Raw genomic sequence first — 16,954 nt, 5'->3', positions numbered from 1 at the left:
CTTTAATTGCTTTTTAATAAACATGTATTTCAAGAGTAGAAGATGGTGTTCTTTCTTCCAAAGTCACAAGGTGTCTCAGACACAGCTGCTGATAGGGACAGCAATCTGTCAAAGGTTTATACCCCTCAGTTTGACATTTCAGTGTTTATGCCTTGTGTAAGTTTTTATCTCCAAAGAAATGTAAATGTTTCAACCAAAACCTTTACCCAAGATGTCTGCGCAGAATAAACTGTCTGGAAATGACGGTGTCAGGGCTGCAGACACAACAGGCAGGGGTAAAGGTTTCTCAGACTCTCAAATGGGTTTGGTTACTTTACGTATAATGTGATGTACTGAAGTTTACCGCAGTAACTTCCTCCTCAACATTACAAGCAACCTCAAAGCAGATACTGCAAATTTCTGATAAGACGGTTGAACCTTTAGGAGAGACCTGAGTCTGTAGCAGCCTGTTAATCGAGCGTTGGCGAACACTACATAAATGCCAATCATTTGTGTAGCCAAGGAAACCTGTTGGGTCACAGTGTCAGCCCTAACCGAGCTGGTTGCAGTGCAGTGCACTCTGCGTCCACTTAAAGGTTTATGCCAAAGCTGCCAAGCAGCTGAGCGCACTCACCCACACGTAGCCTGAAGCTGTTGAAGGAATGTCTGTTGATGCCGTCCAGCTTGCCGATCAGAGCGATGGCAAACTCCACCATGTTCCCTATCTGGGCCAGTTGCCTCTCTTTGTCCTGAAAGAACACAATCGGAGTCATTCCACAAACTCATTTTCAATGCTTCAAGTTTTAGGTTTAATAAATGTAAATGACAGGTCAAAAAGTGTGCTGAGGGCTTGCTAAGAAACACTTAAAAGAGCTGATCTGACCCTGGTCTGTATTAGCAGCCACTGCACCTGATTGTTCTCCTGACCAGGCGTCCCACTAAGTCCAGCAGCAGCCATGTAAGTGCTGCCGATTGTCTTGATCTTCTCCACACCGCTGAACTTTGGCTTGGACAGCAGCTGTTGGGTTAGAGAAAAGCAAAATGGGTGTTGTGTGCATATGGGAACGCCATCCCCCCAACGTCTCATCCTTTACAGTACTTGTTCCTGCTGGCATTCACACTGTAGGGATTTAGCCAGATAATAAGACTGTACTGTATCAGCACAATGTTAACCATGTCGGGCTCCACATGGATAACATTTGGAACTGGAATAAGTCCATAAACGGAACTACTGATAACAGACTGGGGCTTTAAAGAAAACATCTGTCATGCTTCACAGAGAAGTACTTGGCAAAGAATTAAGGGATGAGGATGAGAGAGGGGGTTTCCTTCTTTGTCTTCCTGACCTCGTCAAAGTCGGCGATGATCTCGTTGAGCAGCCTCAGGCATTCCAGGCCCTCCTTGTTGATATCACACTCGGTGTAAAATTCTTTGAAATCCGGCACCGAGGCGAACATCACACACACACAGTCATAGGACTTGTAGTAGAGGTCCTGTTGGGAAGATCCCAAAATACAACACGAACAGTTAATAGTTTTACCAAGGAGGAAAATGGGATTGTATGGCTTTAATATAAGTTTTAGGAAGTTAAGTGCTATTTTCAGTCAGACCTCCCCTAACTACTAACAACTCATAGTTTTGGGCTGAACTCTTACATTGATAATTGGCGAGGATTTTGTTTTTAAAAAAAAAACATGCAGTACTACCTTTCCCTAATCCCCACACAAGCTCCTTTATAACTTTAGTTTGAGAAATCTGGTATATCCCTAACTCCTGTCAACCAGTGTCACCCATGTAAAACTGCTTCTGCTTCAACTGAACATTTCCACATGATCACCATTACATTTAGTGCCAATAATTACGACACCGGAAGGCATCAAAGCACAGAGCCACTTCTGACACACACTTTGTTTGCAATTATGTCCAGTAAAATGGTATGAGGCTCAGCGTTTTTGGTTTTTTTTTTACCTTTACAATAAAGTCACTCTCAGTGGTAATCTGATGTCCTCATGAGTAAACAGCCAGTATCATGTTTCACTGTTTCAAACTGTTGCTACTCCACGGACATAATATCCTCTCAGAGATTAGTGAAACTTTTACCTCATTTAGAAGTTACACAACATTTTGAAAAACACCCAGTCTCCAAGGGAGACGCTAGATTTAAAAGATGAAGAAAACATCTTCCCTTTTTCATGATAAAAATGGAAAACTGAACTGATTCATACTGAACTCTTACATAAATAAGTCATGGTTATAGTATTGCTGGAAGTAGCAGTAATGAATATCTGATTTTCGTTTTACAAACTTTTTACCATCTTATAATTGCCGTTAAAGAAACAGACTGGGTGGCATCTCACCTCATTCTTTTTATTCTCCCCGACAAACAGCGCTGCCACGTGGGCCGGCAGCACGTTCTCCAGTAGCAGGCGGTTCAGGTTCTCCCTGGTCTCGATCTCATCCTGCTCTGTGTGGTTCTTGTACTTTAGTAGGAAATCCTGGCGGAAGCAGTACTCGTTCTAGGGGACAAAAACACAGGGAGGTTAGAGCAGACAGCGAAGAAAACCATAATTTAAAACAATTGTAGCTGGATTTTTCCTGGATTTCTTGAAGCATAATTGATTTATTTATTTCCACAATTTTAATACTTATTATCATTTTAATAATTGGTGGACAGCGGGGACAGACAAATGTCGCCTTTTAAAAACGCCTTTTACATTTCTAATCTGTTAACATGCTTTCAGTTTGTCTGATTGGAACGTGAGATATAAAAATAACAAAGGAATGAAAGAAGGAGAAAGAGGCAAAGAGTGTCATTACCTGCTGTGAGATGATGAGCATAGTAACCAGGAACAGGGTGATGTATATGCAGCTCATCACCTGGGGGTGTTTCACCAGCCCTATCCATCGCAGGATGGATTCGTCCTCTCTGCTGTGGAACAAATGAGACGCCTGTGCCTGGACTTCACTCCGAATTACATATTTCATATGTGATCATTCACTGTTAATGGGAATTAGTAACTGTAATGTCTTTCTTAGGTACTGGAACTTTGACCACAAGCACCCGACTGTTCTGGTTGTTTATTACTCCACCAATCAATTATTATATTACTTAAGTGCCCTGACTCGGCTAAGTTACATAAATTTACTATAATGTAATCTGTTTCAATCATTTCTTTGTTTGAAGTACATGATCCACTGAGAGTTTATGTTCTTGTGCCAAAGAGGCACAGTTAGAGAAAGGTTCCAAGAGGAGCAGTAGAAAACGATACACTTCAAACTACCAGACATGCTACAGGATTTTCTTTTTGTACTGAATCCCACCTGCTGCAGTTCCAGCTGTTATTGGTCTGAGCATAGAGGACATTTCCGTAGGCCACAAAGAGCTCCCTCTTGGTGCTGAGGATGATGATGTAATATGCTGTGGAGGCCACAGTGAGGAAGAGCACTTTGAGCTCAAAGCTCACGCGCAGGAAGACTCCACATGCAATGAGGGATAGGATGCAGCAGTATACAGAGTACTAAAGGAAGAGAAAGAGGGAAGAGATGGAGTTAGACCTGGGACAAATACCAGAAGCAACTTTCCATCACTTTCCACAGCTAGAAAAACTTTAAATGAATCACAGTATCAGACGATACCATAAAAACACATGAGCATATTCAGGAGGAATTAGAGTTGCATAGACGGGAAGAGTACCCAGAGTTGTTACATGCTGATAATGCCATACAAATTAAGGTGCAAAAGTGTGTGTTGAATGTTTTAGCTCGAGCCACCCAATCACCTGCTACATCCATGAAGCAGGACCGAGATCGAACATATCAAACATTTCAATTAAGTGTCTGATGTTTTGGTCCAAGTGTTGATCCCTTTGCAATGGTTGCCTTGAAAAAGCCCAGAAACTCTCAAGTAATAGTGATGGACAAATACACCCCCCTGGCATCATGTCTTCCTCGGTACTCCATCCCATACATGGCATGAGAAACTTTAAATATTGCCATTTTATTACTGCCAATGGTTAACCAATCCATGACTCACGGGCAGGTAGAAGAGGCCTTCCTCGTATCCCTGCGCATGGGAATGATTTGTGTGGCACAGGTCAGCAAGATCTTCTGTCACATGTGTCTGGATGAAGCACTGCAGGGGGACAACAAAATATCTGCGTGTCAATCAGCCACTGCACAGAGTGCTTCGAAGTCTGGCATGGCAGCTATGAAGTGTCGCACAGCTAGAAATAGCAGAGTATATAACCGCACTCTCTGAGCACTCAACATGTGAGTGTAGTCTTACCAGGTTGAACACAGCCAAGATAACGATGACCGTAGTAGTGATGGTGGCCAGAGGGAGGCGCACACATGGCCGCTTTACCACCGCCTCAGACACGGCTGGCAGCCACTGGCACCTCGACAGCTTCTCTGGAAACAGGCGCTGCGGAGGAGAAAGAGAAGTGAGGAGAAAGACGGAATCAAACAGGTACGAGGCGCATGTGACTCTTGCACAGTCATCCATCTCTAGACATCATGTGTGAGTGACTCAGTGCTGGCTATTTCCAGTGAAGGAATCTGTCTGAGAGAAGAAAGCACAGCCTGTCAAGGACTGAATGTCAGGTGTCGCCCGTCAAGTCAGTAGATTAGCTATAGAAAGCTGCAGCACTGTGAATGCAGGGAGAAGCTTCCATGACATGTTTCCATTCACACGCTGGCTAATTCTGGCACAGTGAAAGACATATGTACACACCACACACACCCATTTCACCCTCGCCTTTATTTACCACGCACTTGCCTAATGTAAAGTTTGTTACATTTTTGAACTATGAAGCTTTTATAGTTGGCTGCAAGGGATGTTTGATATCTTGATCTTTTTTTGTTGTTCTCTCACTACTGACGCAAAAACAAAGACACTGTACAAACACCTAATGTTGCCTTACATGACCTGCCTAAAACGCTACATATTGTAAAAAATGCAAGGTCGTTATGAAATATTGAAACATAAAATCTCATGTTTGCAATTAATAATGTGCAGTTATTAAACATGAAAAATGTATGCTCAAATACTATGCGTTTCTATGTCAATGTTAAGACCTGCTACTCTAAAGTAAAAAAAGAGAGGCAGAAAATCACTCACTGCCTGACCCAGAACGTACAGTTAGGTACATAAGTATTCGGACAGTGACGCAATTCTCATCATTTTGCCTCACTACACCACCACATGGTGGATTTGAAACATAGCAATCACGAAGTGATTCAAGTGTAGACTTTCACCGTAAATTCAAGGGGTTTAACCAAAAAAAAATTAAAAAAATTAAAAAAAATTGACCTTTTAGGAGTTACAGCCATTTTTATACCTGAAGTCTGGACCCCTTGGACATCACCATATGCTGAGTTTCCTCCCTTGAGACGCTTTGCCAGGCCTTTACAGCACCAGCCTTCAGTTGCTGCTTGTTTGTAATTGAAAAGCAAGCTCAGTTGTCTGAGGTCAGGTGACTGACTTGGCCATTGAAGAATCTTCCATTTCTTTGCCTGGAGAAGCTCTTGGGTTGCATTCGCTGTATGTTTTGGGTCATTATCCATCTGTACTGTGAATCAACGTCCTGTCAGTTTTGCATCGTTTGGCTGAATCTCAGCAGATAGTATAGCCCTATACACTTAAGAATTCATCCTGCTACTTCTATCAGCAGTCACTTCATCAATAAACACCAGTGACTCAGTTCCATTGGCAGCCATACATGCCCATGCCATAACACTGCCTCCACCATGTTTGACAGATGATGTGGTATGCTTTTAGATCATGAGCCATTCCTCTCCTTCTCCATACTCTTCTCTTCCCATCATTGTAGTGTCAAGTTATTGTCGGTTTCATCTGTCCAAAGACTCTTCTTCCACAGCTGGGCAGGCTTTTTTAGATGTTTTCTGTTCCCATGAACAGCTACCAAGGGCAAATTCAACACTTGGAATCAACTCCAGACCCTTTTTTCTGCTTAATTTGTCATGAAATAACAAGAGAACAGGCCACATCTGGCCATGAAACTGACTGTCAGTCAATTGTCTAATTACCTTTGAGCCTCTAAAAATGAGGGACTATGTATTAAAATGGCTTTAATTCTTAAACAGTCAATGTGATATTTTTGTTAAACCCCTTGAATTAAAAGCTGAAAGTCTACAATTCAATCGTATCTTGATGGCTTCGTTTCAAATCCACTGTAGTGTTGTACAGAGGCAAAATTATGAAAAATTACGAACTCTCCAAATACTTATGGACCTAACTATATCTAAAGTATTTATTTTGATGTTTAAAGTTCAATCTTGACCTTGGAAACACCAATTGACACAACAGTCTAACTACAAGGTTAATACCTGTTCTGGAGCTTTTGACTGTATCAAACAGTCTTCTACCTATTTAGTTTTTTATTTAAAAATCTTATCTCTGCATTACTTGTTGGATCATACAGCTCAAATATTGGGGAGTAGGAGTACAGACAGATGGCGATTAAAACTACATTTTCCTGAAGACTTGCTGTATTTTATGGCATTTATCTTGTGTGAGTCATTCACATGTAATGCAGTTCAGGGCCAGGCCAGCATTACACAATGTGGGACTTAAACACATGCTGCTGGACAAATGACAATCCTTTCACACTGACGCTTGACCCGCATCCAGTATGGCTTGCTAGGCTCCTGTAAGGAGGTATGAAAGGGTCGTTGTGCCCGTGAGGCCCCTGTTTTCCACTTTCTACAAACCCAACTAGTAATGGGGACAAACTGCCTGAAAATAGCTGAAACTTGAACCGATTCACCTAAATATCTCAATGTTGAATGTGAATGTAAGACCTAGCACACTGACCTGTAAGTGACCAGCGAAACAGATGGCAAGGGTCAGCAGCAGCACACAAACCAACACTCCAAATGACATCCCCAACATCTGTTGACTGAGGGAGATAAAAACCAGAGGATGTCAAAAATAAGTCTCCACCCGTTCTTCCTTTTCCCCATCAGTACAGCTATAATCTTCATACTACGCTTGTGAAATAAGAGATGGCTTGAGACAAATGATGTCTGCTACATCTCAGAACTCAGGGACAAAGAAAAAAGGTGCAAACCGTCTCCTCTTCCCAGTTGCACTCCAAGATAATAACTGTCAACATGTTTGTTATACATTTTTAAATAACACATGAAATTTTGGTCATACTCACTCCTTTGTAACAAACATTTGAACCAAAAAGATGCAGAGGAAGATGAAGGTGGCACAGCCAACATAGTGTTTGAACATCGGCAAATCCAGGGCTCGGTACTTAAGAGAAGAAACACAGAACACACATGATTTTCTGCTTGAATGGAAATGTATGACAATGTAGAAATATACAGTCCAGACTGGAAGCACTTGGGGCTGAGCTTCAGCACATTCAACTTGAAATAAAATAATGGATACTACATTAAAGTGCGCAGTCTCATTTTTAATTTGAGTGGGTTTTACATCATCATAGATAGAAATGTGTGGGTATAGCCCTTTAACCACATAGTGCCGAAATTGCAAGGGTTCGAATAATGTCCAAATACTTGCAGTCTGGACTGTAAATGCTTTCAGTGATCTATTTGCAGCTTTGTGTCAAACTAACCTGTTTTTCCAGATCCTTCTTTGGAAACCACAGAGCTAAACTGCCACTCTCTTCAGACTTAGACCACTGCCTGACAGAGGAAGAAAGGAAGGAACAAAGGAGAATGAAATCAGGAAACAAAGGAACGAGCAAAGACAAAAAGAAAGAAAGAAGAGGTAATTGTTCTGACTTTTACACTGTAAGTGTCAAGATTTTAAAATCTCTACTGTGACTGTTTTAAAGAGTAAATCAGAACCGGATCACACGGTATAAATAGCTGCCGCACTGCTCTCTCATGACTTGAGAAAAAGGTCTGAATTTGTGATGATGTTAGATGTACAAGTGGTAGCCGCCTGTTGCTAGCAGATCATGGTGACTCAAAAAAAAAAAAAAAAATCAGGGGTGACTGATATAGACATAATTAATGGCACAATTATTACAGTATTGCCTTGATTTGATATATGTACAATATTTAATACAGTATTTGCAATGATATGCTAACAAGACTAAGAGCCATGCTACAGTCACACTAGCAGCTCTGTGAGGCTGTACTTGGGCACAGTGGTGCTTTGAGCTAAATACTAACACCAGCATGCTAACATGCTCACAAGGAAAATGATAACATGCTGATGATTAGCAGATGCAATATTTACCATGTTCATCATCTTAGCTTACTAGCATGCTAGCATTTACTAATTAGCACTAAACACAAAGTACAGCAGAGGCTGATGGGAATGCCATTCATTTTTCAGGTACGTGGTCATAAACCAGAGTATTGGACAATTTGAAATTTTGACCTCATGATGGCGCTAAATGGAAATTCAGGGAGATCACCAAAGTCATAAAAATTCATCCTGGGGGGGGACCACCAATGTCATCGATGTATCAACACAATTCCACAGCAGTCTGTTTCATAGTGGTTGAGATATTTAAATCTGGACCAAAGTGGTGGACCAACCTACCAAACCTGCCATCCTCAAAACCATAAAAAGTAAAGATTTTGTCCAAAATTAACTTGATATCATTCACATAGCCATGTCTAAATTTACAAGATTCTGCAAAGCATCAGTGATTTATGAGCAGGTGTTTTCAATCATAAACCAAATATCTGCTTTATCACCAAAGTGCAACCTGCTTAAAAATTTCAACCCATAGAGAACAGTGTATCAGACGTTTCTCTGCCCAGATCACTGCAGATCTAACCTTAGATGATATTTCATGCAATATGGGTTAGATTGTTTTATGAAATGTACTACATGCATTCAATGTGATTTGATTTATTGTAGGAATGGACCTACTTGCTGCTGAGCTCATCTATGGTAGTGGTCATCTCATTGTGCAGCTCCTCGTCAAACTTACTCTTCTGGGATTTGTTCCTGCGGTGGAAAGCACGCAGACAATTAGGAAAGGGCAGGCAGACAGACACTGAGACATGCAGGCTGACTGGAACAGATGCTGGAAAACCAGATCAGGTCATGCAGGTTACTCGGGTCCAGTTTAGCTCTGCTTAAAGGCAACTTGGTTAATGCCATTCTAAGCATTAGTGGGAAGAAATTGTTTGTGCCTGTGAGAGAGTTGCGTAGAGGGAGTGTGCCGGATGCAGAACGCTGTGTGTTAGACGATCTCTGTGGGATTCAAAAGGAGTGTTTCTGCCATGCTTCTGCTTGGAAACCCCCCACTCTATCAGGAAGGAAACGCTCACCGCAGATGCACAGACCCAGATACACACAAGCCCCAGTCAGTGATCAGTGTTAATAGGAGCATGTCAGTCCACTAACAGAGGTTACAGGGTTTCTGATGGAGATCACATGTTGCCCTGGTTACAAAGAGGTAGCAGTGAGAAACATTCAGAAAAGAACAGTTTTACACTGCTCAGGTTAGTCTTGGGACGGCAAGGCTCTCCACTTAGGCAGTAGTTCTCACCCTGGGGGACAGGACGCCACATAGCATTTTTTTGGGGTGTGGGTGACTAACAGAATGGTTAAAAAGGAAGGTGTGAATTATATTGGAATTTATAGTGTAATGTGTTCTCTTACTCGTTACTCTCATTACTGTGACAAATGAGTAGTTTTAGGCCCTGCTCTAACAAAAATTAATTAATTCCACAATATTTAAATAATTCCTCTTGGGAAACTGCACAAAGCATACTGACTGTCTAAAAATCTGCAATTTTAAAAAGATGTTGAAACTTAGAACAATTTTTTACAGCATTTGAAAGCTAACCCTCTTTTAAACCAGTGGCTATGAGCAAGCATCAGTTCTTTTTGTTTGAGGAGGTCACAAGCCAAAAGGTTGAGAATTACTGCACTGAGGGATCTTGCGGGCCAGGAAGGTCCCACTCACTTATAGCTGCTGAACGGAGGTGCGGGCAAGGAGAATGGTTCCTCTAGAGATTCATCAAAGCTGCCAGGGCCCAACAGTAAGACACAAACACAAATTCATCATAAAGAAAAACACAGGGCCAATGAGCAAATAAATGTGAAAATCCATCTAAAACAGTTCCTAACAGCTAGATATGGGTCTGTGAACAGGTGCAGCACAGCCCCAACTGTTACTTTTAACCACAGAAAAAATGTATTCTGCTCTGTAATGTCATCAAGCTTGAGTGGGTGCACCTCATTTCACCGTCACTTCAGCCTCAGACATGTTCATCAGCCGCTGCCTCCGCTACAGTGGACTGTGAATGCATGAATGAAATTAACAGTTTCCGAGATAAAAAGAAACCTCCACTCTTCCAGGGTGGAATGCTTGTGCTTTTAGGCACGCACTTATCTTTTCTAATCACATTACTCTAGCCCACACTGTTTGTGTGGGTGAGTCCTGCCCACTAATCAGTAGCTACACTTTAAATATTTGTCTGAACTCTTACTGCCTGGCAAAGAGAATTCACCATTGTCAGCTATAACCATAATCAATTTGTCTATGCATTATTTGAAGCTAATTGAATGCCTTGTCATTGAGCTCAGCACTCCCACCACTCTGCATGAATGCATGCCAATGCAGGACAGCTGTACTAGGCAGACCCTCAGTGACAACAATGTTTTACTTGCAGGTTGTATCAAACTCCAGTTGTATCACACTCCTTCTGCTTTGGGAACATAGACTGTCTCATTGTTGAACAATGTGTGACCATAATAACTATTTTACCCAGTGTTATAATAACCTCCTCTAGATTGTTACAGTGTTTTAACTGCTTAATAATGATAAAACATGATATAATCATACATTAATGATTTGTTAATATGCACTCACGAGCACTCTATTAGGAGCACCATAATAATACTGGGTAGGGCCTCCCTTCATTTTAAAAACAGCCTCAGGTCTTCGTGCCATGGATTCCAAAAGATGTTGGAAATTTTTCCTTTAAGATTGTGGTCGATGTTGACATGATTGCACCACATCATTTCTGCAGGTTCGTCAGCTGCACATTCATGCAGGTAATCTCTCTCTTCTACCACATCCCCTTGATGTTCTACTGGATTCAGATCTGGTGACTGGGGAGGGCACTGAAGTTCACTGAACTCATTGTCATGTTCATGAAACCAGTTTGACTTTTGATTGGTGACCTGGTGCATTATCATGTTAGAAGTAGCCATTAGAAGGTGGTAAACTGTGGCCGTAAAGGGATGCACATGGTCAGCATCAATATTCAGACAGGCTGTGGCATTAAAACCAGGATTGATTGGTATTAAGGGCCCCAAAGGGTGCCAAGAAAACATTCCCCACACCATTACACCATCACCACCAGCCTGGACTGTTGACACAAGGCAGGTCAGGTCCATTGATTCATGCTGACGATACCAAATTCTGACCCTACCATCTGCAAGCCTCAGCAGAAATCCAGACTGATCAGACCAGGCTATTTTTTTTCCAGTCTTCAGCTGTCCAGTCTTGGTGAGCCTGTTCTACTGAAGCCTCTGATTTCTTTTCTTGACTGACAGGAGTGGAACCCAACTTGGTGTTGTGCCGTTGTAGCCCATCCACCTCAAGGCTGAATGTGCTGCGCATTCTGAGATGATTTTCTGCTCACTGCAGTTGTAAAGAGTGGTTATCTGAGTTACTGTGGCTTTTCCGTTCCAGGAAAACAGTTTCAGGAAGTCATGCATTGATCAATGGTAATTAATAGCCTGTTGGCGCAAATTTTTACCCATGCCAGGAGTTCTTCACAGAGGCAGCAATCCATAAATCTCATGAATATGGAGTTTAAGGATCTGTACCAAACAATTACCACTCAGACTTTCAAGTTAAATAGTAATTTTCTCATTTCCCTTCTGTCGTACCTGGTATTTACATATAGCAGCTCAGAGATGGTGTATTACATACAGCTCCTCATCATGTGTAGAAGAGACACCAATCATCGTGCCTGGATCTTTACTGTAAATGACTCCAGATAAGACCATCAACTGTATATTTCATGTTTAAATGTGGATCATGCATCCACAAATAGAAGTGTAAGAAAGAACAAGTCAAAAGGAAAATCTCACATGTATCAAGTTGTCTAACAAGACTCTTAAACCCTAATTACCAGCATAAAGTTTACCAACTAGTGACATCATTCTATCAGTATTCCTCATCTCTCATGACACCCATGCATCTTTTACATTATGATAATCTCCGTGTGAATAGCTGAACACGGGCAGTAATGTAATGACTGCAGGAAAATTTAATTATTCCTCTAAATGGTTTGATATACTGTATTACGCAATATTATTAATACAATGTGGTGGAAAGACGACCAGCTCAGATTATATGAACAGATGGAAAAATCTTGGCAGGGCAAGATGACGGGACACACTCTTTCCTGTTAAGCAATGGCCATCAAGATGCTATTGAGCAACAGGGCTGTTACACGGGCCGACTTCCAGGGTGATTGAGTGTGAGCACATTGTAACTCTTTACCCATGCCAAGTTTAGCATTTACGCTGTTACAGTTTAATAGACACCAAAACAGCTGCGAATTGTCTTACCTCTCAGTGATTTTGGAGCCAGGGGCGGATCGCAGGGGGATGTCCTGGAAAAGATAGGCGCAACAGTAGGTACTTGTGCAGAATCACTTTATTTAATGCAAAATATAATCAAATTAATTCTGAGGTATTATTATAGATATTAATTAAAATAGTTAAAATTAGCATTAACCCCACCTTTACCAGCTGCAACATTTAAGTGTTGCTTATACATCAATGTATCAATAATTATAATCCAATTAATATAACATACATTATTCTGAAATGGGTCATTCTGTATATTACTTTTACTTTTGGTACTTTAAGCACATTTTGTTGCTAATACATTTGTACTTCTACTCAAGCAAAATTTTGGACTGTGCCATGTAACAAAGTATGTCTACACTGTTGTACTGGTACTTTTACTTACATAAAAGATCTGAGTACTTCTTCCACCACTGGTACTAATACTCTGCATAAACATACATATTTAGTACAGCTGTTTTGAGAAGGTGCAATTTTGACAGCTTACATCTATTATACAAGTAATCAAAATGTTAGATGCATTGTAAATCAGAACATCAATTAAAACAACTTAAAGCCCCGTGCGTTTAACATTCAACAGCTCAGAGAAGACAGCAAAACCTTGCCCAAACTTTTTTCCATTAGAGGCACAGTGCAGCAGCATTTTTATCAGAACATAGTAAAAAGTGGCCATGTTATAACAGCTCTATCTCTCATTTACACACGTGCTATTTCCCAGATTATCTCACATTATGAAATTTGTCCTGACTAATTAGCACAGAGAGGCCATGCTTTTAATTCGTATACTACGTTGTATGTTGCCTTTCAATTAAAAAATAAATACACTATTTGCTCACCTTGCAGCGTGACTTGCCATTGACAATAGCGTCTGGGGTGAAGCCCTCTCGGCTCTGGAGGTGGGCAAAAGGTTTGACGGCCCCCCAGGATTCCAGGTAACGGGTCATACGCACAGATGCCCGCATCTTCAGACCATCATTGACACGAGGTTTAGGCGCGCTACGGGTGTTCAGTGAAGGGTCCTTAGACTTAAGACGCACAAAGAAAAATTAGATTGCATTTACAGTACACTGTAGGTATTCAGCTGAAGCTCTAATGCACAGACATCAGAGTGAGTACATTCCTGTGCAATCCTGGCAGACTACCATCCAACTGCAGGATTGTTTAGAGTTGGCTTGTATACCTCATTGTTCAGCCCGGGAGAAAACAATAGCAACCAGTATGGTGGGAAAAAAATCATTTACACAATTATGTTACAGTTTTTAGAAAATGGCTACCAAGTATATTAGTAGTTGAAATATCAACCATGATTTACAGCATTAGGACAACAACACAGTTAAAATTTACACAATTATTTTTCTCTTAATATGCTTCATCATCATACCAGCAATTATTCTTAAGAGCATGTGTTTCCAATGCTGCATACAGTATTTCTCACTCTTTCCATCACAATGTGCATTTTTAAGGAAGCTGGAAAGAGAACTCACCCGTGGATCAACGACCAGGTAGGTTCGGACATTGAGCTCTTTTAGGTAGGGGTCTCTGATGTGGCCGTTGCCTTCTTCAACTTCATAAGCCTTGTTCAGGTGCTTCAGTGTCGCCTCTGTGATGTGGACACGTCTTACCAAGTGGAGAGCAGGAGAAAAAATTAAATACTTGGCACGGCACGTATAAGACATTTATTTCTATTATTCATATTATCAGTTTGTGTTATCACAACATATACAAAGCGGCAAAGCTTTACTTAAGTTTAACAAATGTAAAATCACTAATTTAAATGACAATTTTACATTAATTTATTGACTGGTCTCTTTAAAGAATTTGCAATTCAAATCTTTGGATAACAGACAGTATATCTGTATCACTATTGGAGTGTAGAAATGTAAATATATTTATTCTAAAATAAGACACCCATCATTTTCAAACATAACATTTATAGTGAAAGAGTTGAATAGTGTATTTCTGAAACTTGGGTTATTGTAAAAGTTATGAAATTCATGACACAGAAGGAATACTGTACCACCTACCCTGGAAGGCCTCCCGACTCCATGTGATTGGCCAGAGTGACGTCATGTGACCACACATCAAACTGCCATTTGCGAAGGCCAATAACACCGCAGAGCACATTGCCAGAATGCACGCCCACTCTCATGTTGATATCCACCCCTGTGGCCTCGCGTACCTGCCTGAAGGAATTTCGAAGTAATCCTAAAGCCCACTGTTGTTGAAGGTTGTTTGTAGATGCTAACCACAGTCCTTCAAGGCACATTAGAAGTTTGAGGATGACATTACAATATGCTCTACTGTTATTGTCTGTCTCTCTGTGTCAAACGCCTGGTTAAGAAACATCATCCACTAGAGCCAAGTCAGATTCCCCTCCTTTTTCCTGTTATAATACATTCATAAAAATGGCAAATCATTTTCAACATGTGCAATTCTATGTATTACTGTAGAATATATTTTTTAAAACTAACACAAACTGCATTTCCATAAACTAGAAACATGACTCAAGAGTGAGTTCTTGAGAGGTTTGGCAAATCAGTTTTAACACGTTCTATTTACATAACTCACAGGCTGACGGGGATGGTTGGCACAAACTCACTTGATGGCTTCACACATGTCAAGGCCCATTTTGACGCAGTTCTTGGCGTGCCTAGGCAGAGACACCGGCAGCCCTGACACGCAGTAGTAGCAATCTCCAAGGATCTTGATTCTCATGCATTCGTTTTCCTATAAGGAATGACAATGAAGAGAGGAAAATATAGTTTTATGCTACAACGCGACAAATGTGGGTAAGCAGTAAGACAGGATATGAACGTACACATGCCAACATATGGGAGCTGTCCAATACCAACCACAGTCTTGTACTACTGAGAATGAAGTGCCTTGGTCTGTAATAATGACAAAAAGAAATCCTAAACAACTCACCTTGGCAATTTGGTCAAATTTCCCAAACAATTCATTGAGCATGATGACCAGCTCCTTGGGAGAACAGTCACTGGCCAACCGGGTGAAGCCAACAATGTCAGCATATAGAATACTGAGAGAAAGAAATGGCACAATCAAAGTTTAACACATGCACACAAACAGGAATGTCTGCTCTGACCTGTAAAAATATCCAATAAGTAAGGTCTGCATCATATAACATCAACTGGAACTACTTTCACATTTCGCAACACTAAAATGAAATATAGGAACCTATAGGAAATATAGGAAAACTACGGTAACTGCAGCATTCCTCAAAGTCCACACCTCACACCAAATGAGACCCCACGGAGACCAAAAGAGACGTTTCAGGTTTGACTTCAACACGATGGACAGCTGGAAAGCAGCAGCAATATATCCATGGAACTTCTGTCTATTGGTAATGCTTTGTGATTCACATGTCGAGAGTCCAGACTTGTCGGGAGATCATCCCTTGCTTCCATCATTCCAAACAGTTGCTTTTTCCATCAGTGAATCAACTTAAGAAAATGACATGGACCACCTGAGTGCACTGTTAAACAACTGACCAGTTTGGAATCGACAGGAGGATACTAAGGGCCTTAAAGCTCACACCATTTGTGTCCTCAAAATTTGGGCCAAAAAAGGCTGCTTTTCTCTGCACAGCTTTGTCGGCCCATTATAACCAATTATGACCATTATAGCTCCTGAATTAGGAAGTAGGTTTTCAGGCAAAAAGCATCTGGCCCACCTCCCATTAACCTCCTGTGGACCTGATCAGTGACTGACTAAAAGGCCTGTCTGGTTCAATGCTCAATCATAGCTTAGGCATCATTAAGGCTGCCGGTCAGCGCGCCACAGAGAGACAATGATATCTCATCTGATCCCTGAAAGACTCCGGCTCCACAAGGAAAAAACAGCGGGAATTTTAACAAGGCCCAACCCACACACAGCACCTAACTCCCTGCCTTAGCAGGGCTGGCAACAGTGGGAACTGAAATTCTAACCTTCACTGAACACCATGCTCATCACACTGAACTTGAATTGTGTAATGAATGCTTTGCATATAAATGCCAGCATGATGGGATAAATCTAATTTGACTTTGAGATGGTCATTGATGGGAACTGGAGCTATAAACTAAATCCAAGTATACCCAAGGTTCACAATATTTCAGACTATGTACCTAAATATTCAAAGCAAGCACAAATATCCATAGATCTGTGCGTGTGATGGAATTAAACTCAGACCACTACATGTAGGCCACTGCACAAATTCAACTGGTAACGAGCCACACAACGTCAAGCCGAGGCTGATTACCAGTGTTGACTGGTTAAAAGTTGCAGCCTGGTCTGAGGACAGCTGCCCGTCAGTCGACCAGCAGAGGGACACAGATAAAGCCCCTAACCTAACCTGTTGAAATCGGCCAGGTGCTCCATGAGACAGACAACATGGCTAATGAC

General features: G+C 41.3%; 1 protein-coding gene across 9 annotated transcripts in view; it reads right to left on the bottom strand.

Annotated features, from left to right (window-relative positions):
* adcy7 (adenylate cyclase 7) overlaps window positions 1–16,954 on the bottom strand; it is a 57,712-nt gene that overhangs the window by 2,751 nt on the left and 38,007 nt on the right. For 5 of the 9 annotated variants that reach the window (XM_040125856.1, XM_040125893.1, XM_040125884.1 and 2 more), the window contains 20 exons: window positions 15,479–15,590; window positions 15,153–15,280; window positions 14,578–14,736; window positions 14,038–14,170; window positions 13,390–13,578; window positions 12,939–12,980; window positions 12,533–12,576; window positions 9,909–9,968; window positions 8,864–8,941; window positions 7,587–7,656; window positions 7,164–7,261; window positions 6,815–6,899; window positions 4,265–4,402; window positions 4,013–4,111; window positions 3,301–3,497; window positions 2,797–2,908; window positions 2,337–2,495; window positions 1,326–1,472; window positions 890–997; window positions 614–728 (listed from right to left, as the gene is read on the bottom strand). In XM_040125856.1, the coding sequence (XP_039981790.1) occupies window positions 614–728; window positions 890–997; window positions 1,326–1,472; window positions 2,337–2,495; window positions 2,797–2,908; window positions 3,301–3,497; window positions 4,013–4,111; window positions 4,265–4,402; window positions 6,815–6,899; window positions 7,164–7,261; window positions 7,587–7,656; window positions 8,864–8,941; window positions 9,909–9,968; window positions 12,533–12,576; window positions 12,939–12,980; window positions 13,390–13,578; window positions 14,038–14,170; window positions 14,578–14,736; window positions 15,153–15,280; window positions 15,479–15,590 (2,273 nt within the window). The remainder of the gene's footprint in view (window positions 1–613; window positions 729–889; window positions 998–1,325; window positions 1,473–2,336; window positions 2,496–2,796; window positions 2,909–3,300; window positions 3,498–4,012; window positions 4,112–4,264; window positions 4,403–6,814; window positions 6,900–7,163; window positions 7,262–7,586; window positions 7,657–8,863; window positions 8,942–9,908; window positions 9,969–12,532; window positions 12,577–12,938; window positions 12,981–13,389; window positions 13,579–14,037; window positions 14,171–14,577; window positions 14,737–15,152; window positions 15,281–15,478; window positions 15,591–16,954) is intronic. The other 4 variants (XM_040125901.1, XM_040125908.1, XM_040125915.1 and 1 more) reach the window with 4 other exon arrangements.

This window comes from Xiphias gladius, chromosome 1 (assembly GCF_016859285.1).
Source record: "Xiphias gladius isolate SHS-SW01 ecotype Sanya breed wild chromosome 1, ASM1685928v1, whole genome shotgun sequence".
NCBI lineage: Eukaryota > Metazoa > Chordata > Actinopteri > Istiophoriformes > Xiphiidae > Xiphias > Xiphias gladius.
Note: the sequence above shows the minus strand (reverse complement) of the source record. Positions and strands in the feature narration are given on the sequence as shown.